This window comes from Chanos chanos, chromosome 2 (genome assembly GCF_902362185.1).
Source record: "Chanos chanos chromosome 2, fChaCha1.1, whole genome shotgun sequence".
Classification (NCBI taxonomy): domain Eukaryota; kingdom Metazoa; phylum Chordata; class Actinopteri; order Gonorynchiformes; family Chanidae; genus Chanos; species Chanos chanos.
In genome coordinates, this window is record NC_044496.1 from 3011272 (window position 1) to 3035271 (window position 24000).

Sequence of the window (24000 nt, forward strand, 5' to 3'; positions counted from 1 at the left end):
ATATCAGACATCAAACCCTCACATAGAAAGGGATTTTTTTTTTAAGCATCGCCTATTAATGTAATGAAACATCATAATTGATTAACTATGTGATTTTCCACACACACACACACACACACACACACACACACACACACACACAAATATCCGAGTTTTAAAAGATGACGAAACAGAGTTTCCCTCATTCATTACTGTAATACACAGAATGAAATATGTCTTTAATTTCAGTGAAAGCACATAAACGTCATGCCTGTGACATAAATGCCTACTAGATGCCAACACCAGACACTGATAAATTACCCCAGAAACTATGTTATAGTTACACTTTACTCATCTCTGCACTTGTTTTCCTTTGTTAAACAACGGTTGATTGGTTTGGTTGCTTATTTATTGATTTGTTTGTTTGTTTGTTTGTTTTTGAGAGCAGAGGTTCAGGAGGAACTCCTGTCTATGGGTGACTCATAGCCAAAATAATTTCACAAACTAGATGCCATATTGTTTCCAGCCCATAACCTTGCACAGCTGGGACTCTGGGTAAGCAGAAACATACATCAGATGAAAATGTCTGTGCCGATATATATTTTCAAAAGGTCAGCTTTTCCTTAGCACGGCAGTTCATCTCACCTCGTGCCTGACTCAAATGAGTGGTTGCCGGTGTCAGACACACAGGGACTTCTGGGTAAATCAGCTTCCTGCCCTCAGCAGATTACATTTCTCAGCATTCTGACTGACAGCTGGAAGAGACTGGTTAACTAAAGCCATAAAACAGCTCTATAAAACAGTATGGGGAGGTGTTAATAAACTGTACACAATCAGCGTTGCCATTTTTTTTTCCTAGGCAGCATATTTCAGATTCAAGGTGTGTTTCCTTTCATAGGCATAACATGTGGGTGTCAATTCAAGTTCAAGTTTATTTGTATAGTGCTTTTTACAATCAGGAATTGTCAAAGAGCAGCTTTACAGAGATCAGTGCCTAAACCCCAGTGAGCAAGCCTGAGGCGACAGTGGCAAGGACAAACTCCCTAATGAAATGAACAGGAGAAACAAACCTTGGGAGGAACCAAGACTCAATAGGGGGAGCCCATCCTCCTCTAGCAGCACATTAACTGAGGGCCATGTGCTGTGCAACTGATTGTAGTGGAAATATATAAATACACAAAACAAACAAACAAATAAAGCCATGATTTGTCAACACATCGAGTCTTTAACGTGTGACCTATTCTAAAAACCACTCAGAACATGGTCTGCCATACATGCAGAGAAAAGCAATGAGTCCCCAGATAACAAGTATGTGAAGAGAAATAATCCTTGCCTGAAGAATGAAGAAGGCTTGTTCGATGTTGTGCACAGTTATAAGCTCACTCTCTTTTTTTCAAAGACAAATACAGTCTGTATTTGCCTGGAAAACACAATCAGGGGTCTTTCTTTCTGAGATCACGTTTGACTTTGAAAAATGCTTGTTCTCAAAATGAGGCAACAAACGTCCTTGTCAACAAGGGTTTTTTTTTGTGTTGTTTTGTTTTGTTTGGGTTTTTTGGGTTTTTTTTTTTTTTTACCTTTTAACTGATTAAACTAATCCATTTTGGCTGCACAAGCACATGAAATATTTTGTTCTGAATAAATGATCTTTTAGAGATGAAAGAAGGCTCCTGCCAAAGCGATGAAGAATAATAAACCAGAGAAAGTCAGAGGAGTCAGTCTGCTGTGCGAAACAAAAGCGACGGGGCGAAGCTTGAGACTACGCTAAGGGCACGTTTTTGGTTTTTGTTTTTTTACGTTTAAGAAACAGTTGAATAATAATGGGTTTTTTTCTGCTGCATTTGATCACTGTACCCTGAAATAGTATACATAATTCAGTGTGCATATTCTCGTATGCTAACTCTCACCTGGGTGACCCACCTCCTGTTCCCAAGGAACTCCTGTGGCCCAGTTGGGCTGAAAACTGGAAATATGCCCCGGAAGCATTTTCTGAGCTCCTGCTTTAGCATCACAGATGTAGAGTCACGTTCTTCAACCATACCTTGCTCATCTTCAACTAGACCTTGTTCATCTTCAACTAGACCTTGTTCATCTTCAGCTAGACCTTGTTCATCTTCAGCTAGACCTTGTTCATCTTCAACTAGACCTTGTTCATCTTCAGCTAGACCTTGTTCATCTTCAGCTAGACCTTGTTCATCTTCAACTAGACCTTGTTCATCTTCGACTAGACCTTGTTCATCTTCAACTAGACCTTGTTCATCTTCAGCTAGACCTTGTTCATCTTCGACTAGACCTTGTTCATCTTCAACTAGACCTTGTTCATCTTCAGCTAGACCTTGTTCATCTTCGACTAGACCTTGTTCATCTTCAGCTAGACCTTGTTCATCTAAAATCTGACAGACAGTTGGAGCTTTTCTGTAAGTTTGTCTGGTAAACTTTCAGTCAGCAGTTCAGGAAAATAATCACTGAATTGAACTATGCTCAAATAAATTTAATCATTTCAAATTTCATATCTCATAAGTGATTATAGCGAGAGACTCTTTTCATGGCAGCTGACGTTCTTGACAGTTTTCTGCAGGTTCTTCAAGGTTTAGCTTTTACTTTGAGAAACCTATACCTGTTTAGATCATGTGTACAGAAGCACTCACAACTTTTTAAGACATTTTGTTTTTTGACAGGATAATCCAGTGTAACAACAACAACGACAATAACAACAACAAAAAATGCTGCAGTTGGTCCGTGTAGCAGCAATGTTGATCGTCCCAAAGTATGTGGAAATTTTCCCACCAACAGTGAAGGAATTTACCTGTGTCAGACCACACATACTGCTGCACAGACGTAGGCAAAGTGGAGAGGGTACATTCTGCAAGTGCTGAACTGTGGAAGGAAAAGCCAGTTCATAATCACATCGTTAGGAGAGCCTCCATGACCGGGAAAGTGTAGAGTGTGTGGTGTGTGTGTGTGTGTGTGTCTGCAGTGTCAGTTAACTGTGCTTATTTGATTTCATTAGTTTCTTAAATTACATGTATGTGTGTGTGTGTGTGTGTGTGTGTGTGTGTGTGTGTGTGTGTGTGTGTGTGTTGTTAACATGTGATTGGTTACAGCAGCTTTGGCTCTTTCTCTGAGGACTTTTGAACTTGAGGAGGAGGTGTTCATCTGATCTCATTCAGCATGGAGCTGGAGGAGGTAAACTGTGTGTTGTGCTTTTTAGTCAGAGATACTCTGCAGATACTCTGCAAATGCAAATTTCTTTTTAATTGTTTATTGTATTGTATTTGCTGGGTTTTGGATGTGTTTACATGTGCCGTCGGCTGAACATTAAGCAGTGAAATGCGTCAGTGTTTGTGTATTTGGACATGGGACCCTATGCTCCAGGACTACATGATTTACACAGACCAGTTCTTACAGCCTGTGAGGCAGCAGATTACTCAGTTGCCTGGCACTATGAAGAGTGGCAGCGTCAGACATCATGCGACTGGATGCATTACCTCCATAACGCTGCTTACACTGTATGTTTCAAGGCTTTCTTTTTTTAATGTGAACTGTACCGAAGTGCAGCTCAGTGTCTCTCCCAGTTTTACTTTAACTTTTAATCAATGAAGTATGCAAGCCTGGAGTTTCTTTACATCTGTCATCAACCACAGCTGTCTACTGGATACATGAAAAAATAATAGTAATACAACAAGAACTGAGTAGTATTTACTTTTAATTTACCATAAGAATGATCCCTCTATATGTTTTTCTTGGTCTTCACATAAAACGAACTCAGTGTCTGTACATGAAATACTGAACGTGTATACGTGGATCGCTTCCATACACCTGTGATAAAGTCTTTTAAACGTGTACAGTTCACGCGCTTGCCCTTTTGGATCCATTCATTATGCCTGAGAAACGGTCGGTCTGATTTGGAAAATTTTACGAAACTGGGAGATAGTGTGTTGAACGAGCCGTCTTGGGGGGCTACTCGGGGTCAAACGTTTTGCTGTAATGTACTTGGAGCCTTGGAAGTTGGAATTTACAAACTGTTACTTCATAAAAATCCACTGCAGTGTGACGTGACTGCCGCAGTTATGAACTGTTGCAATCAGTGTTTACTTCATCTCAAGGTCTCTACCGTGTGTAGTAATCCTTGGATTTGGACAGCTGTGTCATACAGTGAATCACTCAAAGTCCGTCTCTTGCCATCTTCCCGAAACTGAGTCTCCGGAAGCAATAAGATGAGGTGTCCCATTATTGTGTTAATAAATAAATAAATAAATAAATAAATAAATAAATAAATGTGGGAGTAATTAATTTTGTCTTATCAAATGTGCTTTTACAAACAACATTCTTTGCAGTTTCCCAGAGGAGTTGATTCACCTTGCTTCTGTAAACACCAGTGTTAGTGTTATACACGAGTGTAACGCGGAGACATTATAGGGATGAGCTAATTCAGCATGATGTTGGTCTGCCAGGCTCGTGCGAGAACGGGTGTGCTGTTTAATAGCAGGGCTCGTGTGATGAGACTGGCGGACACTTTGGAGGGAAGAGTTTGCCAAAATATTTTTTGCCCGTGCGCAGTGCAGTAATGGTAGACTGAGAAAAGTTAGGGAGTATCAGGAATGTTTATCGGATAATTGGAGCAAACCAAACTCGCAAGTAATGAGTTTTTCCCCCTTTAACTGTCAGAAGTTTAATATTTATCCAAAAGAAAAATATTTTACATTCACTGAACGACCTCACCTCTAAGGTCTCTCATTAGTCTGCCTGAACATGCTCAAGGGGTCGAGAAGAGAACGAATAACTGGAGGGTTCTTGATTCAAACATCAAGCATGCCAACGACCCGACAGCGAAGCACTTCTGAGGGTGCTCCAAAGGCGTGTGTGCACTCTAACGCAAACAGTAATAACTGAGACTCGCACTGCGGAAGAGCGCCCGCTAAATGAACAAATGTATTAAAACGAATAAAACGCAGTGAATGTACCCTATTAAAAATGAATCGGTCATGCTCGCATCGTTGTCTTCTTTAGAGATGACATTGGACAGAAGGGGGATAAAATATCGGTGACACATGACGTAATCTATTCCTTGATATAGAGGCATTAATTTTGCCCAGACCGTGAATGCGCAGGGAGAGCGGTGTCTAACCTGTGTTCCCTCCTCCTGCGTTGAATACGCCATTCACTCTATAAATTAGCATATCAATCCGGTAGGTGGCAGTGAACGTACTCAGGTAACAGCACGAGAGAGCGCATCCCACAGCCAGATCAGCGGTCTAGTGTGTAGCTTTGCGTAGTCTCAGCGCAGAGTGGACTTGCTCACAGTCCGAATGGCAGAGTTGTGAGGAGACGAAAGTATTTGTAGCCGAAAAGACACCCTTTCACTACACTGTAGCCGAAGAAATCTTCGGCGTGAGAGACACAGGACGAGTGGCTTTCGGAAAAAAGAGACCAAGGCTGAAAACTGGATCGGAACATAATATCTGACTTTTGAGCAATGTGCTGGCAGCATGGCCAAATGGTTCAAGGAGCACCTGGGATTCAAAACCACCAAAGCACCACCTCCGGCGCCCCCGAAACCGGACTACAGACACTGCCATGCCGCTGTATCAGGTACGGCTGGCTACCACCAAACAAGCTCAGGAGCTACCTCGCACTATCCAAGCCCCGCTCAACCCGACATTCTCGCTGCGTACAAACTACAAAAGGAACTGGACTTCGAGGATCCGTACACAGGAGGCGGAAATATTTCTTATTCAACTGGACTGGGCTCTGTGGGGTCGCAGGACATAAAATATGTGTCACCAAAGCATCGGCTCATAAAGGTAGAAACGATAGAGAGAAGCGGTTCGACTTCGGGCAGTAGTAATACAACAATCCCAGTTACTGTGGGGAGCGTCAAGTCTCCCACTTCGCCACCCGCAGAACACGAGAGTAAGCAAGAGAAGGTAAGCACAGCTTTAAAAAGTCGCTTGCAGGTGAAACAGGACAATAAAAAAATCAAATGGCAAGCGTAGGGGTCGATCTGACCGTGTCGTTTAGACCAAGGTGTAAATCTTACGTGTCTTTAGAGTGATGTGATGACTTAAACATGAAATTTACATCCAAACTGTTATTTAATCGCACGAACATCACGCATCCTCTGTATGACCAGTGTGAGTGAGATGCCTATTTCTCTTTTGTGCTCATTTTGTCAGACATCGTTAAAACCGGCTAAACGAGTTATTTACCTATTCCTCAACGGTTAAATCCAGGCCAGACAGCCGAACATTGTTATATGACTTCCATAAACATTCCTCCGTTGACATCTGTCGTCACACTTGAACCAGCGTTATAACATGCAGGTTACCCATCACAACTCCTCTAAACTTTTCCCCTCTGATAATCTCGATTGTTGTGGGAGTTACCAATATCAGTCCTGCCGGAAGACTGGGACATCTCTGCTTTTTGGGCTTAAATTTACGATAGCACAATAGTATAGTTAAATTCACATCAAGCGTCTGAACCACGAAACTTGAGACGTCAAAGTTATATTCACAATCACGTGGAAAGTGCTTTAAATTTCATTTTGGCGTGTCAGAATCCTTACACGGCAAGACCATTTGACGGTATAAGTCCTTTGAAAAGAGACTGTGGCCGTATGGATGTTGTCATTATTTTTTTTTGCATTATTGAAAGCGCTGGTGGAGTAGGGCCTCAGAGGTTTGGCTCAGGGCGCTGCACCACAAAGCGTTTCTCATGTAGTCTGTCTGTCTGTATCGCTGTCTGTAGGAATCACTCTAATGTCCTTTCAAGACGGTTCTGTTTAGGCTTTCTACTGGTCCACGCCTGAATTAATGACACTGTAGACATGTTCAGCACTTATTTGCTTTTGTCTGTTCTGTGAAGTCTGATGGCCCTCTGAATAACTCAACCTGAATATTAGATTACATAGCTTTAAATTTTAAGTATTTATTAGGTTTGGTTTGAGTTTTACCATTCTCTCTTGTTTTACCATTACTGTACTGCAGTCAGTGACCAAATGTATCCTGATTTCTTTGTAAGTGTTATAAAGGTGGACATACTGCAGTTGGTTCATGTCTGTCTGTTTTTTTTTTTTTCATGACTTGCTCTGGTCTCCAGGGTGTTTGGTTAGGACATTTGACCCAGCAGGTATCTGCAGTCATTCTGAAGAATGTGACCAGTCACTGACAGCTCATAGAGCCCAGAATGTTTCTGTTTCTCTCCACATACTACAGTTATGGAATGAGAAAACGCAAGAAAAATGGTTGGGACAAGAGTATGAAAGTCGAGAATGAAAGTCATTGCCTAATCTTGGTTACTCCTTTTTACAACTTCCTCCGTATCTGCTTTTCTCCCTGTATCAGTGTCCTCAGACGTTTATGCTTTATGACGCGTTTCCAGATAACTTCATTACTATTTGTTTACTCAACCTGTTATGTCAGGCGGATTGAGGTGGTTTGGACAGTCAGACCGGAAAGCAAACAGTAAGCCAGGTTCCCACAGGTATGCAACACCTTTACTATGACTTACCATCCCATTCAACACACACTTCCGCTCTTCCTCACAGTCACCACACCTCTGCTCGTAGGGCGTGGCTCACACAGGTGTCTTCCAGAGTCAACAGGCAGCAGCCGCAGGTATAGTTTGTCTCGCCTGAAAGAAGGCCACTGTGCCCGGTAGAACGGCTTTTCAGGTACACTCTGTTTTTAAGTCTTGTCAGGCACTTCACTCTGGCTGTGTTGACCTGTTTACAAAAACAAATAAAACTGTTTACTGAGTGTGTATCTCCCCAGCTCAGATTAATGACCGTGTATGTTCTGAGCCTAAGCAATCAACCTGTTTCAGAGCCACTCGCCAGGTGATTGCAGTGGAAACCTGCAGTTTTAGCAGTTTCTAAAAACAATGAAGACTGCTCGACTTTTCTGCAGAAGATGAATAGTGCTCGACTCACAGTTTGACTGCTGCCTGCTTTTTTTTTTTTTTCTTTAATTTGGTTTGTAAAAAGAGCCATGAAAAGAAACATGGTCTCTCCTTTTTTCTGTACTATTATCCAAGGACATATTACTCTGTGCAGTGATTCGTATGTGAGCCACATGGTAGAACATTATTTCTACATTGTTATCATAACGCATTGATTAGGGCTGGGAACAGAGTCAAGGTCACCACTTGAGATTTAAGACATTAGACAAAAAGTTAGTGCCTGGATATTTTCCCTTTGTGTTTGTGTGTGTGTGTATTTGTTTGTGTGTGTGTTTGTGTGAGATTAAGTAGACAGTAGTGATTCTGGAGATCTGAGGACTCTGCGTGGGACTGATCCAAAGGCTTCTGTGGAGGATCTTATGATCATCAGTGTGAAATCTGCTTAGCTGCTAGGCCTAAAGCTGCAGATCTGATAAAGTCTCTTCATTATTTTCTTCTTCTGTGTACCTGACCTGCATTTTTTCCCCCCAGCCTGTACAATTATTAATACGTTAACTGTATTAATAATGCTTTGGGTTAGGCATGGCCTGTGTTTCACCCTGCCGCTGAAGTGTTTGAATGTCTCTGATCGCTGCGTCGTGTCAGGATTCCTCCGCTCCGGCTTGATCTGTGAGGAGGATGCTCTTTTTTTTGGCTTTTCCCAGGCTGGTGGGAAGACTTCTTCTGCAGCTCCCAGTCATGCTGAGTATTTTGAAAGAGTTGCACTCCTGCCAACAAACTTCTGTTATCTCTGTCTGTCTGTCATACTTCTCATATGCTCATAAAATAGGCAAAAAAACGCAGACGTGAAACAAACGTATTGACACGTTTGTGCACATCGTCTTCCACTAAACACTCCCTGATTGAGATCAGGATGGTCAGGAATAGTGTCCTCAAAATTTTAATACCACGCTAAATATGAAAATAAGCTTCGGTGAACAGCAGGGTTGGCTCAGTAAGACTAGAGTGTGTAAACTCACAACCAAGTGTATCCACTTCATAAATATGCATTTAGTAGTAATGTGCAACTTGAATTTAAGCATAAGACTCCATTTAATGCAGAAATCTGATTGGCCAGTTGATTTCTCAGGCCCTAGCTGAGTGCACACTATCGACCAGCGAGTCAGACAGACTACTAGACTCCTCTTACAACGAAAGGCCAATTGATGTTTTAATTACTTGACGAGTGGATGGTAATTATATAACCACTTACCAAATGCTTGGACTGCCAATAGCTGTGGTGAGTGTTGTGTCTAATCCTGAGACCTCAGACGGCAGAAGGTTCTGCGTCAGTTCAAATGCTTTGTGTGTGAGGTTTTAGACTAACACCTTCTTCCAAACATGAGCAAGTTCAATCATCTTGATCACTTACAGCGCCGTGGCTTTGAAATGCAGTGACACACACACACACACACACACACACACACACACACACTCACACACACCCCTGAACAGTAGACACTCAGACCCACTGATGCGACGGGCTCCATTATGCTGGTGTTATTATTTTTTATTTATTTATTTAAATTTGTTAAGTAAGTTTTTGTTTACATGGGTAAGACCTTCATGGTTGACTGAGCTGTAGAAAAATGATCAATTATCGTTGTGCTGTACAGCTAATTAAAAGCTCTCTGCATCAGTGTTCCCATAATCTCAACGCAAAGCGCTGAAACACCTGATGAAAATGAAGCAGCGGGGACACAAACAGAGGACAAAGAGATAAACAGACCAGCACGAGCATGGACGTAGAGGCCTGTGACCTTGCTCCTGCGCTCGGTTAATGTTTGATTAAAGTGTCCTGTTTCTAAAGTGGACACAAAGTTGCCCTGAGGAAAAAAGAAAAAGAAAGCCCTGCATCTTTAATCATGCAGGGCCATGAGGGACGGTCTGTAAACACAGAAGGTATAGCTTTGATTACTGTTCAGCTTTGAGGGTGACTTTGATGGACTTTCATGGCTGCATGGTTAAGTAGAATTTTCTGCCTTTGTCTCCCTTTTGGGTCTGTCTTAGTTATAACATTAGCGTTTAGTGTGGCCCGGTCGTTTAGTGTTCAGTGTTGGGTGGTTGTTTATGAATCAGAGTGGCAGTTCATGGGTGATCAGGTTAGAGGATTATACAAAGGTAAACAGTGCTATTGACTAAACTGAGTTAAGTGCCTTTGTCCCTGATTCCTCACAGAGCACAGCAGGACTGAAGTCATAAAGACCACAGGGATTCCTTATTGGTACGGAGCCCCGTTGACATACAACAAAACGTCCCAATTTTTACCGCTGTTGCAATATTGCCAAAAAAAAGGTTACAAATCCACCACATGGAACAAGTGTTGTTGTTGTTGTTGTTTTTGTTGTTTTCCATAACTGTGGAGTGGGTTAAATATTGTCTGGTTGTTGCCTCCCCCCCTGTGGTGTATCTTGTTGTTGTTGTTGTTGTTGTTGTTTGTGGGTCTTTTCTTCCCCATGCCTCTAGGAAAAAGGTTTTTTTAGATGAAAATTGTTTCTTTTTCAGTTGTTAGATGACTGCTGTCCATTCTAATGAGTATGTACTGGGTTCCTCTGCTTTCATTTTTCCATTCTTGTTTTTTTTTTTTTCCTACGCTTGACCTCTCATATTTTCTTTGATGATGTTGGCCTTTCGCTTCTCTCAGAATTGATTGCGTTGAGTGTGTGCTTGTCTAAACCACTCAAGTAAGCCAAAAAAACCAAACAAACAAAAAAAAAATACCTACTGACAGAAGCGGTCAGCTCAGTCAGTCGGGTTGTTTCCACCTCTACGTAATTTGCTTAGAAAGTTTCATTTCAGCAATGATAGGATCTTGTAGGACAATTCTCATTTTCTGTTGAACCGACAGGAACAATCGCAGAATCTCAGAGCCCTTAAACAGAACACTGACATTTATTTTCTTTTGTACATTTTTACTTATTTATTTAACAGACATGCTCGTCCTAAATACAACACAGACATCTGAATGAATGGCTGAATTAACCGCGGTATCTGTTTTGTCTAAATTTCTATGAAACCTGGAGGTTCTTAACTCTGAGGAACTTTTCCGATGGTGTCCTCTGAGGACCAGTACGTTTGGACGTCTTGGGGCATGCTCAATAGCCTAAGTCAGTAAATCCCAGAATGTTGACACACTTCATCTGGACACAACCTTTAGTGGGAGAAACCTTTCATCACTCACCCAGGTGACTTCGTCAGTCTCAGCTGACCACAAATATCCCCAACCTTATAAACAGCACAGTTGCATAATGACCGAAACCTTCACATTTGCCTACATCTTTTGCCATCTTACAGTGCTGTTACTGCAGCTGTTCCCCAATCCTTTGTGAGTAGTACACGTGGCCATTGTAATTAATGGTCATGGAAATTTGCAGACGATACCGATCGCTGGCTTCGTTCTTGTGCAGATGAACTGGGCTGTTTATAAGGTTGGGGACACTTGCGGTCGGCTGAGACTGCCGAGGTCACCTGGATGAGTGATGAGATGTTTCTCTCACGAAACATTGTGTCCAGATGAACTGACTGAACTTTCCGGGACATTACGTTTGAATTTATGATGATTGGTATGCGCTTAAAGATGTTTTGATAGGGTATCCTTTCACAGGGATGGACACGGCTAAACTGGAGCCGAGATTTGTGTGGTCATTTTGTTCCTCGATGCCCCCCCCCCCCCCCCCCCCCCCCCCCCTCCCGAGGGGCTGAGCTTTAATTGCCTGTGTTTTCATCTGATGATTCAGCCCCATGCGGCTCTGAGGCCTACAGGTCGTTCCTTGCCCATGTTAAAGTGACAGTCGTCAGTGTGTTCCTGGATCACACACACACACACACACACACACACACACACACACACAGAAGCTTTTGATTAATGAAGCTGAGAAGCAAGGCCTTTGGGTGGAGACTGTGTTTGTTGAGGTCTCTTGCAGACCATTGATTAAAGGGAGACAAATTTAACCCTAGGGTCATATGGCTTTCCAGGCAAGGGCAAGACTAAAAAAAAAAGAAGAAAGGAAAAAAACAAACAAACAAACAAACAAACAAACAAAAAAACCCTTCTAACAGGGATGGTTATTTTGAGGTATTTGGCTTTCATCAACTCTTCCACTTTTTGTCTGTGTAATTGGCCATGTCTCCCTCGCCCTTTAAAAAGTAAAAATGATCCTCCTGGTGTGAATTGTGAACAGACAGCTGAGGATGTGCTCCACGGGAGTCTTACAGTTTGAGTCTCGTTCAGTCTTTTTTCAGATGGAGTCCAAGTGATCTCTGTCCTCGCCCCGGCTGAGCTCTGTTTTGTTGAGTCTGAGAGAGAGGGCCAGGGGTTAGCTTGGCTTCCTTGGATTTCCAGTGTAGGTCTCTGAAAATGAGCTAGCACAACTGTACGACTTGAAAGAACATTTTTCGCTTGTGCTCTCGAGGGCAAGAGCTGGTTTCACAATGCTTTCCAAGTATCTGTGACGCACCATTTCAAAATGTCTCGTGCATGGTTTTTTTGGGGGTTTTTTTGTAACCTCAGGAAGATGTATTGGTGGGTGTTGGATTTTCCTTTTACTTTCATTCTATCTCACTTGAGGCAAAGGACTGCTCCCTGGACCAAAGGCAAAAGAGAGCAGTTCATTGGTTGGTTCTCTGGCAGTGAAAGAAAGGAAGAAAGGCCAAGAGGGTTACTCCAGGATTAAGGAAGCACTCTCTTCCTGACAGGAAGTGTTTACAGCTCGGTGACATTCTCTTTTGACAGAGCAAGTTTGTGCTAGCCGCTCTAAATAGTCAGGGCGTGGTTTTTCCCTGCTCCAGCCAAGCCTGCATGGTTTAAAAAAAAAAAAATCACACAGGACTGAAAAAAAAAAAAAAAGAAAGAAATCCATCCATGTGTATCCACCTGACTGCATTTCCTCTGAACACAGTGTTAAGGCAGCCTGTGTTTATGACCATATAAGGGTCTCGTGCACCCGTCTCTTTCATGATTTTTAAAACGTGAAAAGCGCCGCGGCGGTTCTGCCAGCGGTCGCTGGTGGATTTGCGTCTCCACCCAAAGCGCTCCATTGTTGGATCCTTTGGCCCTGACAAGCATGCACCTCTCCACAGTCCCCGCAGTGAGGTTATCCCAGGCCACCGTGTTTCCGACCGTAATCAAGAGATCCACTCGGCGAAGCCTCGTGTGCTTTGTTTGTATGCGGAGCTGTTTTTTCTCGACTCGGCCCCAATCACGCACACACGAAACCTTTTGTAAGATCTGTATTCAGTATCTTCCCTTCTGAACTACTGTGTGTGTGTGTGTGTGTGTGTGTGTGTGTGTGTGTAAGTCCATTAAAAGGAGACCAGTCAGCGCATTATGTGAAGAGTGTTAAACATTGTTCAACACGCTGCTTATTTTAGCTGTGAGGTCTGATGGTTGATGGGAAAACAAAGCCGACGTGCTTCGCCGTTTCTTTCACTGTAACTGGAGTAGGGGAAAAAAAAAGGATACAGTTAACATGCTCTGATTGACTTCTGTGCAAGTGTAGGCCTGTGTGTATACATTGTCCTTTTGTTCCCTCTCTCTCTCTCTCTCTCTCTTTCTTTTTTTTTATTATTTTTTTAGCCCCCTCAAAATGTGTTCTTCTCTTCAACTTTACCAGCACACATTCATTCATAAATCTGCCACAGAGAGCGAGTACAGTGATAGGAAATTGGATTTTGTCGAGCGTATCCTCTGGTACTTAATCTTGAATACGTGTCACATATTAAGAGTGTGGTAATCTGCCAAAGCCACCCTGCAGTCCGGACCTGAGCCCTGTGCCCCTGCTGGCTGGAGCAGCGGAAGGGTTCCCTGGAGACAGGGCGAGATGGTGCTACGCTTGAGTGCTCCCGTGACTCTGAAAACGACAGTCAGCGTGAGAAAAACGGGGACACATTCATTCAGCGAAAATTGAATTGTAAATGAATGGTATGTTTGACCCTGGGAGATATCGGAGCGTAGGAATGCTTTGTGACAGGTGAGGATGAAGAGGAATAAGCCACTGAATTCGTGGGACAAACATGTCGATATATCCACCGGAATAAATCCTCGGAAAGAAACAGAGATGTCAGAATAGTTTGAGTGAATTAGAGGTGGACACAGTTTCTGGGTTTCTCTCGGGGAAACTAAAAGCTTGTGCGTTTTCAAGTGTCGGAATATAGAATTTTCACAGTATCTTTCAGCGTAATCTTTTAGAATCCCCACTGCTGTAACCTATTTGTGTGCATAAATTTGCATGGAATGAGAAGGCAACTGGTCTGTGGAGTACTGGAGTCTGGCTGTCTGTAAGTGCAATGGGACTGTCATCTTCAAGTTACGCAACGAGTTTTTGTTGTGCTTTGAAATCCTCTGAATGTAGCGCTGAGAGGATTTTGACACTGAAGCTGTCGAAAGAAGAGGAGGGGTTGGCAGAAGTCGAGAACCAGTTTTAGGCAGCATTTTACTTCAGTCAGACTTTACAATAATCTGTATGTTCTTCTCAAAGAAATAACATACAAGCAAAGTCATTGTCATTTCAATGTCAGTAACGCCACAGATCCTAATCTACCAATGAGGTGATATAAGCAGTCAGTTTTGAATGTGAATAACAGCAGCTGTTATGCTAAGACTGTACAGTTGGCATGTCCTAACGATGATGTATGCTGTTGTCTGTTTAAACAACAACAACAAAAAAAGCATCTTTACTGAAGCTGTCATTCAGAAAAGATTCTGTTGTTGTTTAAGGGCAGCTTGCGTTGCAGATGTGATACAGCTGCGGGTACCATATACCAAATACACATGACAGGCTGGATCAATGACAGAGTTAATAGCATCTCCTCGTCACGGACGGAGGCCTTCTCTTGCGTTCAGTAGGCCTGTTTATCCTGCATAGACGGCGTTTGATGAGATTTCGGCAGTATTTTTATGCAGTATAACATAAACTTCAGTATCAAGTATGGTAGCAATGCAGACAGCCCAGAGGACAGGAGATAGACGTCCAGATTCATAATGAAAAACCAGTTCAATCTATGCCTTTTGGGATACATATTTTAAGTGTGTTTTAAATTGTGATTTAAAGCTTTTGCCATTATGATAGGCTACACTATAGCCCACACTATTGTCTCTTTCTGAAGGGTTACGTAACATCCAGGCCACACAGCCCATTCTATACGCTGCAGTTGTATGTAATTTAGCGGTAATTTGAAGAAGCGTCCGGAGGTTTGGAAAAGTGGATGTGCTTTTTAGCTCTAAATTGTTTCCATCAGAAGATCGTACTAAGCTCACATTTTTTTTCTCTCCTGTCGTCCAACTTTAACCTTGGAGCATTCACATGAAGCACTTTTAATAATGCTAAAAGCAAGGCTGACAAAGTAATTCACCCGAAGACAAATACAGGCTCGTTTTCGGTTATTAGGAGAAGTGCTCTCTTTATATTAGCGCTCATTTAGCTTCAGTGGCTTTTGACTGATTATAAAGAATGAGGCAGACTTTCGAAATCAAGAATTTGATTTGCAACCTTTCCTGATTACGTGAGTAGACATTCAGATCTGAGCACGTCCTTATTTGGGGCCATTAGGCCTGAAACTAATTCTCCTTCCTTCCACTCCTGTCTCTCAGGAGACTCCGCCAAAATTTACCGAGACCGGTAAAACGTGTTGAAAGGTATGAGGATGTTTTTAATATCTGAGTCAGTTGTTTATACAATTACATGCAATTAGCGTAATACACATGCGACATCTCGGCTCAGTAAAGACCATAAAGTCACGTTCAGGGAGGAGGGCTGAGATAAGCATTTTGTTTAATTATTGTTTGAAGTATTGTTTTGCGACACTGTGATCCATAATCCCTCCGAGTTGTAAGATTTTTCCTGCAGTTGTCACAACTGTTAGTTTCTTTTGTTTACTCTATTGTTGTGTTAAGACACTCGGAAGAGTTGAAATGTTGACGTTTTAAAGCTGTCCATGTGTGTATACACACGTTGTGTCTGTCATAGTAAACAGGAAATAATGTCCAAATGTGTGTAATGTGCTGAAGTAGATTGCGATAATTAGTTATGGGAAATGTATTAATAATGCATTTTGGAAAAGAAACACTTTACTGATTACATGTAATTACTCTTTAATTAGTGTCCAATTAATATATAAATATTTTTGGCATGATAGTTCAGTATGCTATTTATAGATGCACAGAAATGCAGATGATTCTTTCTCTCTCTCACTCACACACACACACACACACACACACACACACAGACAGAGATCTTTCTAATGCAAACAACCAGTTTAAGGATGTGGTCCTCTGGGCTTTCTGAGTTTACCTTACATAAATATCCTGCATACAGTCAACATATACAGCTGAATAGGGAGTGTAGTTTGACTGTTTACTTTGGTTGTCTTCTTTTAAAGTAAGTGTTTGACTCTGTGATCCACTTAATCCAACCGTCCCTTGGCTTCCTCCTCAGGTCTAGTTTTTTCCCCTTACCTTGCACTTTATCTGTGGGACTGGTGGTTGATGGAAGCATCTCTGTGGACTGCTCAGTGGTGCACTAGCAGGAGTCTTGTGTTTCTCTCCATCTCCGTACTGTTGTTTTCATTGGCTCCTTTATGGGACACTACACATTAGCTTTGATGGCAGTAACCCCCCCACCCCCCCACCCCCCCCCGCCCCAAACGTAAAAACAAAAAGGGAAGAGCAGGGTAGAGGACCCTTCTGAAATGCCCTAATGCAATCTAAGCGCTCGGCCTGCAGTCGTATAAGCCTATCAGACGCTGGAGTCCCCCTGCGGCTTCAGACATGAATCACAAATGCCAGTTTTCCTTTTTCACCTCTCTTCTCTCCTTTTCCTGCGCCTCGAACTCCCCGACAGCTGTGACGATCTCCCGGGGAGAGACTCCTCTTTAAAAAGAGGGCACTTAAGGCTGAGCTGACGCGGCCTCTGCGGCGCTCCTCATCTGGGCCTTTGCACTGAGGTTACGGCCATTAGATGCTTCCTGCTCCCATCTCCTCCTCTGGATCTGGTCTGGTGCTGATGTCATGTCACCTGTGGAAAGGCATTGTATTCTCTGGAGAGCACAGATTAAAAAACAGTCCCAGAGAACCTGCAGTGGACTGTTTACTGTGCTTTTCAATTACTGGGACACCTCATTGTGATTTCCAAAGCGTTTCTCTCTCTCTCTCTTTTTTTTTTTTTATAAGTTGACCCAGATTTCTGTAAATGTTAATTGCTTTTCAAACTCATTCGCTCTTAATGTAGATTGCATCTTCTCAGTCCTGTAACAGAGGACCGAAGCTGAACCGATTCTCTAATCCAGCACGTCTGAGTAATGCTGTGGAATGCCAGGCCACAGGGCCAGGTGTCTCTCCTCATTCTCTCATGTCCTCACACACGCTTGTTTAGCAGCAACACATTCCACATTCACTCCACTCTTTTAGGGGCTAGCAGTGCTTCAGCTGTTTTCTGCTGGGCTATCACCAAACCTGCAGGTGTAAGCTGCAGCAGAACCAGACACAAGATGCAAGAACGGAAGTCATTTAAAAAAAAAAAAAGAAGCTGTTTCTGTGTTCTGCGGCGTACAGATATGCCTCGACTCCGGGAGCGTCTTGTAATGAGTATGCAACGCGTCTTACCGAGGGCCTGCGACGCTTCCGTGTTTTGACAAGCAACAGGAGGTGGGGTCGTGTGGAGTTCTGCTGTTTTAAAAAAAAAAAAAAAGGGCCCAGGCGTAATCTAGAGGGGGCACCGTGGCGTGGAGCTGTGGCCAGATTTGACTTTCAGGACGACTGCGGCTTGGCTGCATTTCTGACACACCCTCGACACACTCGCCAGCAGATGGTGGGTCCCCCGGCAGTGCTTTGCCCTCCTTTGAGCTTCTCCTGCTACCCCTGCTGTCTCCTAATTACAGCACTGTGGCGAGACCCAAGGAGGAGGACACTCAGCTCCCTTTGACAAGGAGCACTTCCCTTAATTGGTTTCTCCCTCTTACGGTTTAGATCAAGATGTTTAACGTTTGTTTTCGCGTGTGATGGGAAAGTCCATATCAAACTGGTTAGAGAGAGAGCGTTTTGTTTGGTTTCGTTTTTAAATTTTTATTTAACGTTTCTAAAACTTTTTTTTTTTTTTTTTTTACTTTGAATATTCAAATAACTTTGGGGTTGTATCTTGGTCAGCCAACATGTTTTGCATAATGCACCTTAATCATGCCTATTTTAAACTTCATCATGCCTATTTTAACTGTTTTAATGTGATTTTGAGTAGATCACACTGGTGTGGGGAAGACTGCGAATCACACGTCAGATCACAGTTCAGAGAAGCCTGGTGTCATTGTCTTCATAGGCTGATATTTTAAACTGTAATCTCACAATAGAAAATGTTTTATTTATTTATTTATTTATTTATTTATTGTTGGTGGGTGATTTCAAAATCGCATGTTGGCTTTAATTTGAATCCTTAAAACCCTTAAGATTTTGGGGTTTGATAGATAATTACATGTTAGCAGTGGTTAGGTGAGGTGTTTGGTCATATCAGCTTAGATCTCGCAACACAGTGTGTTCTGCCTCCCTGAGACAGAAACCTTAACAGAAACTAAAAAGTGAAAATGAAAATGAAAAGAAAAGAAAAAAAAATGTCCTGTACTCGTAGCTCTTAAAATACCGATCAGACATTGGGGGAGTGTAATCCTTTTCCTGTTCAACCGATGTGGATTTTTCTTTTTTTTTTTAACGCCGTTGATGGTTTTTTGCTGCTTGATGATAAGACCACATATTCATATTTGGTTTGTGGATTCAGTGGAAGTCTTACTGTTCTCCATGCATTCTGACACACTTATGCAAATCAGCATTAATGTGCCAGTGTGCTGGTCCTGGGAGGAATAGTCTGTTGACCCAGAACAGGTTTCCCTACATCCTGTTGCTTCTCTGACCCTAAGGGGCCTTAGACAGAGAGACAGAGCAGTTATAGGTTGGTGTAAGAGCCATCTGCTCTGAATGTTTCTGTCCTCTGCCCCGTGCTAGCATTTCAGACTAATTTATGTTGGAGCTCAATGGGGTTATCACTTGGATAAATCTGTCTAAAACAAAACGTTTCAGAACTACCAGTCAGGTAGGTGTGGATTTAAAAACACTGAGGCGTTTTAAAATTAGCTGAGTCGGCACGTTTAATTGACATGTGGTTTCTGAAGGCAGTGTCTGATGCCAGTTTAACTGTTTAGAATGATCACATAATTAATATCAGGTGTGGTTTTCCCCTGTGTAAAACAAACAAACAAACAGGAAAAAAAAAACTAATGTTCAAATCAGCCACACCTTGATTTCCCCAGAGGTGTAAGTTTGTTTGTTTTGTTTTACTTTCATGTTGTATCTTGGATAGTACCCTTGCTATCAAAAGAACACAGTGTTTCATAGGAGTAGTATGTGGAAGAGCTTACTTTAATTACGAACCTTTATCAGTCAGTGCGGTTTTCCACCTCAGAGATTGATTGCTCCTGCACTATGCACACTTTCACTCAGCACAATGGCACCGCCAGCCTCGCATGGCTGACTCTGATTCTTCACCGAGGGCCTTGGCCAGAGGTTTTCCTTCCCGGTGTGTTTTAGTCAGTGCGCTTTTCGCGGCCTCTCTCTGGCGAGATTTTAAGTTCTAGTCGGGATGACTTGTAATCTGGTTCAAGCCTCACTTATCTGAGCGAAGTTTAAAGACAAAGTGGTACCATGAATAACACGAAGGAGAGCAACAGTAAAAAAAAAAAACAGAAACAGCCTGACGTTTCTGTGGTCCGCTAACGTGGTCGCGCACCGCGGCGGACACCGCAAAGATACAGCTTTTTCCGCAAGTTTTCAACACCCATGGCTTTATTTCATGAATGTGTTGTTGTTTCAGGCATATTATGTGAGAGATACAAAGGCAAATGGAGCAGTGTTCGTGTCCTGGGTCTCTTCTCCTCTGGCTCACAGACAGGAGGAACTGAAACCCAGCATTTCTGTGTGGCTAACGTCCAGGGAAGAAAGAGCGTGGAGAGAGGAGAGGAAGGGAGGGCGAATGCGCGTAGCCCTAAAGGCACCGAAGACATCGAAGATTTTTTTTTTTCTCTCTTTCTGTTTTCTTCCCCCCATATGATTCGCTACATGTGAGACTTCTTTCTCTCTCTCTCTCTCTCTCTCTCTTTTTTTTTTTTTTTTTAAATTTGAAACTACCAGCTACTTGCTGTGAGAGTTCAGTAAGTTCCTTTGGCTTTTCAGGGTTGAGCTTTTTTCTTTTTTTTTATTTGGGGGAGGGGGGGGGTCCATAATTATATGGTATCATTAACTAAAGCCAAAATCTGCCAAGTTTGGGCAAAGTGTAAGTGGCGGTGTTTAATTTCTACACGAAGTTAAATTCTAAATGTTGTATAATTGGATTATGAAGTTGTGACTGACAAAAAGTAGGTTTTTTTTCCCTTACTTAAATCTGCATGACGATACGCTTTGGCTTTATCGAGTTGTTGGAGTGCGTCTAGTGTTACGACAGACCAAGACGTTCGTTTCAGTCTTTCTTTGTTGTAGTGTTTCTTTTTTTTTTTTTTTTTTCTGTCAGACTAGCTGGATGGGAATGGCTGTGTTTTTAGTTGTAGATGACACACAGGATGGGTTGTGTTTCTGCTGCAGTGGAGACAGAGTGGCTGCACTGTTCTCTGACTGCCCACGCTGTCTTCTTCTGTCCTCTGCAGGAGTGACGAGTGAGCTCCAAAAAGAAAAGAAAAGAAAGAGAGAAAGAAGGAAAAGACAAGAAAAAAATGAAATCAAATTCTTCTGTGATGGCTCATGACTCACGATGGGGGCAGTGCCAGTCAAACCCTTTTCTCTGGTTTCTTTTCTCTCTCCTTTGGCTGATTTGAAAGTTAAAGATGCAGGAGGCACAGAGTCATTGTCTGGACCAGATAGTTTTGAGAGAAAAAAAAAAAAAGAGAGTTTTGACAATGAACTCTCACTCTCAATTTGTCTCTTTCATGATCACGTTTTGTTTTTGTTTTTGTTTTTTCTCTTGACTGAAGGAGAGGAATGTGATTGGTTGAGAAGCTTTGTAACATGAGGCTTGGTCCTCGCGTTTTCTTTGGCAGTAATGGCGGCGTCACCGTGTTTATGTTGAATGTGGGCCTGACGTTGACGATGTTTGTGCTTTTTTTTTTGCATAGATGTTGTCTCATCTCCTGCTGGTTGACACTTTGCGACTGTCTGTTTGCTTTAGAAATTGCGATCTCCCTGTTGCCCCTGCTCCATTTAAATCTCAAGGACAGACAACCTTTCAAACGCTTTGACACAGAAAAAATATGGAGCTTTTTCCAAACCCCGCCATTGAATCCAAACTTCATCAGGGTCCAGCATGGCAGATGGCTTTTGATGGCATTTTTCCCTTTTTGCTTGAAGGAGAGTTGTGGACAGCTTGCCAATTAGACCACAACCACTGGTACATTCAACCATGTTGCATTTTTCATTATTCTAACCAAGCATTTAGGGCACATTCAACTACGTTTGCCTTTATAAGTAGCCACTGAGCACAATCCGAAATCTAAGCATAGATCCTAGACCCTTGGACCTCTCTTTCTTGTTGGACAAAGCAAGCACTTTGAAATATTCCGTATTTCCTAGATTACATGAGTGCACCTTCAATTTAGGGTGAGAGGGCTTGAAGTTCTAAAAAAAAAAAAAAAAAAAAAAAAAAAGGAAAAGAAAGCTGTTTTTGGAAAATGCTCAGGGTGAGTGTTGAGGGTCTCCCAGGCTAGTTTAATGGTGCAGTGGGGTGTCAGCGGATTAGAATTCACCGTGAAATACTGGCTAAAGTAATGATACATTTTAAAGGCTCGGTATGTATCCAGAGCCGAGGATGTCCACTTAATTACCATCCTCAGCAAGAAGTACCCTGCAGAAAGCAAAGCCTGCAATTAGCCAAGGCTCTCTGCCAAACCTTGTACTTGTTCAAAACTGGTTCTTTGGAGAGTTACAGCACACTGGTAGCCTGCCCTGCTCGGGTCATCTTTTGACTCTGAAAACCCAAAGGGAATCAGATTTTTGATGAAAGATGTCAGCAGTAGGACAACAGATGAAACCTGATTGGACGGAGACAGAGTCAGCTGTTGCCCATTCCTCTGTGTTCCTAACATACGAAAGTCACCATGTTCCAGAGCGAGTGTAGTCACACCACCTCATCTTCTCCCACTATTCAGGTCTCTCTTTCTCTCCCTCTCTCTCTGGGGGAATAGAAAGGCAGCTACCATGCATGGACTGCTTAAAAGTCATTGTTAAAGTAATCATCCATTTACCACTTTCTCTGTATTCTCTCTCTGTCTCTCTCTCTCTCTCTCTCTCTCTCTGTCTCTCTCTCTCTCTCTCCCTGTCTGTCTGTCTCTCTCTCTGACCTCTCTAGCTTATTATCCTGGAGGACTATGCTGACCCGTTCGACGCGGAGCAGGCGGGTGGCACACAGGCTCCCGCGGAGAAGGTGACGGAGAACGACGGCTACATGGAACCGTACGAGGCTCAGAAAATGATGGCTGGTAAGTGAGAGTTTTTTCTCCTGTGTGCTTTATCTCAGCCGGAGAATGTGACTCCTCTGCCTCTTCTCATCTGCAGGGAGTACATTCTTTATCTCTCTCTCTCTCTCTGTCAGCATAATGCTGCCAAGCCGTCGTGTTCACATAAACACGGATGTTCATTGTGTCTGTGTTTCTTTGCTCTGCTATTGTGTTCATACTGCATTCACAATCAGCTAATCAGGATTAGCCCGGCCACTGGAAGCAGTATTCCCCTGAGTCAAAGCCGGCGTTTCACCTGTTCAGGCCGTGACGTTAAAATGGCCGAGCCATATGTGCACTGTCTAGACACAAACAAATGCACCGGAGTGGCCAAGAGATGCGTCTGGCAAAAAACAGACTCCACCTGTCAACCTGACACACACACACACACACACACAAAAAGCTTACAAACCCAAACGTAGTTATAAAAACTTTCCTCAAAGAGGATACCTCTGTGTAGAAAGGAAGATTGTTCCGTCAGGCCAACACATGTTGTCTGGCCAATATTCCCGGAAAGTGAAGTGATTTCATCACGAGAAGCGATGGTGAATATTTCACTCGCAGTTCAGGTGTCTTTGACTTTTCACTCTTTACCAAGAGCTAGCCCTCCAGGATTTTGCTTTGTTTGTGAAAATGATGTTCCTTCGGTGAACCCGAGAGAATGGACGACAGTGCCCTCCGTTTTCCCAGAATACTTAACGTTAATGTTAACGTACTTGGCAAACGTGTGGCTAAAGGGGGAAAAAAAAAAAAAAACGTTTTAAGAAACGTTAAGTAATAGTTTCGTTCACCTCGTTTGTCCTTTCCGGGGGAGACGGCTGCAGCCGGGGTGTGGACCTCAGCGTTTATGTGAAGTCTTCACACTGAGGAATGTCATATCTACAGTCTTTAGACTCTTCTTTTTTTCTTTTTTTTTTTCCGCGCTCGCTCTCGGCCTCAGAGTCGGGCAGAACGACTATTGAAAAGCCTAAATCGCCGTATCCCTCCTCACTTTGCCCGTCCCGCCGCTCTGAGAAGGCGGAATAATGAAGAAGCTGAACGGGCGGTAAATTGAAGCGCTTTGTGACGAGTTGCTTTCACTGATCCATTCACAAAAGCTGAGTGCGAAGCAGAAGCGAGAAGGTTCCCCTAATGGTGTGATTTATGGCGTCTGAAACCTTTTTACTTTCCCTCCGAGAAGCTTTAATGGGTCCTCCTTCTTCACGTGTCTCCTCACCGTGATTTGACCCCTGACCTCCACTCTGTTCTCAGATGAGTATTAAAGTTTAATGTGGCTTCCGGATCCTTCTAAAGTGGCTCACGTCTCGTAGGCGGTCGGAGCCGTGGTCCCCAGAGCTAGAGAGGTCAGGTACCCCCATGTCATAGTCGTGTATATGCTTTTTAAAAAAAAAAAAAGTAAAACACAGGGTTTTGTGAACTGCTAATAGTGTGAACACTCACGAATGGATACGCAGAGTAGAATATCAGCCGTTAGTTGTGCATGTTCTAGATCTCTCTCTCTCTCTCTCTCTTTCTTTCTTTCTCAGCTCTAATATGCCTGCTCCACCTAATCGGAGGTTTGATAAT

The 24000-nt window shown here is 42.8% G+C and overlaps 1 protein-coding gene across 1 annotated transcript in view; it reads left to right on the forward strand.

The window, feature by feature from the left end:
• Window positions 1–5330: 5330 nt before the first annotated feature.
• Window positions 5331–24000, forward strand: part of shf (Src homology 2 domain containing F) — an 89836-nt gene continuing 71166 nt past the window's right edge. The window contains exons 1-2 of the mRNA XM_030766555.1: window positions 5331–5906; window positions 22287–22416. Coding sequence (XP_030622415.1) covers window positions 5469–5906; window positions 22287–22416 — 568 coding nt within the window. The 5' untranslated portion in view covers window positions 5331–5468. The remainder of the gene's footprint in view (window positions 5907–22286; window positions 22417–24000) is intronic.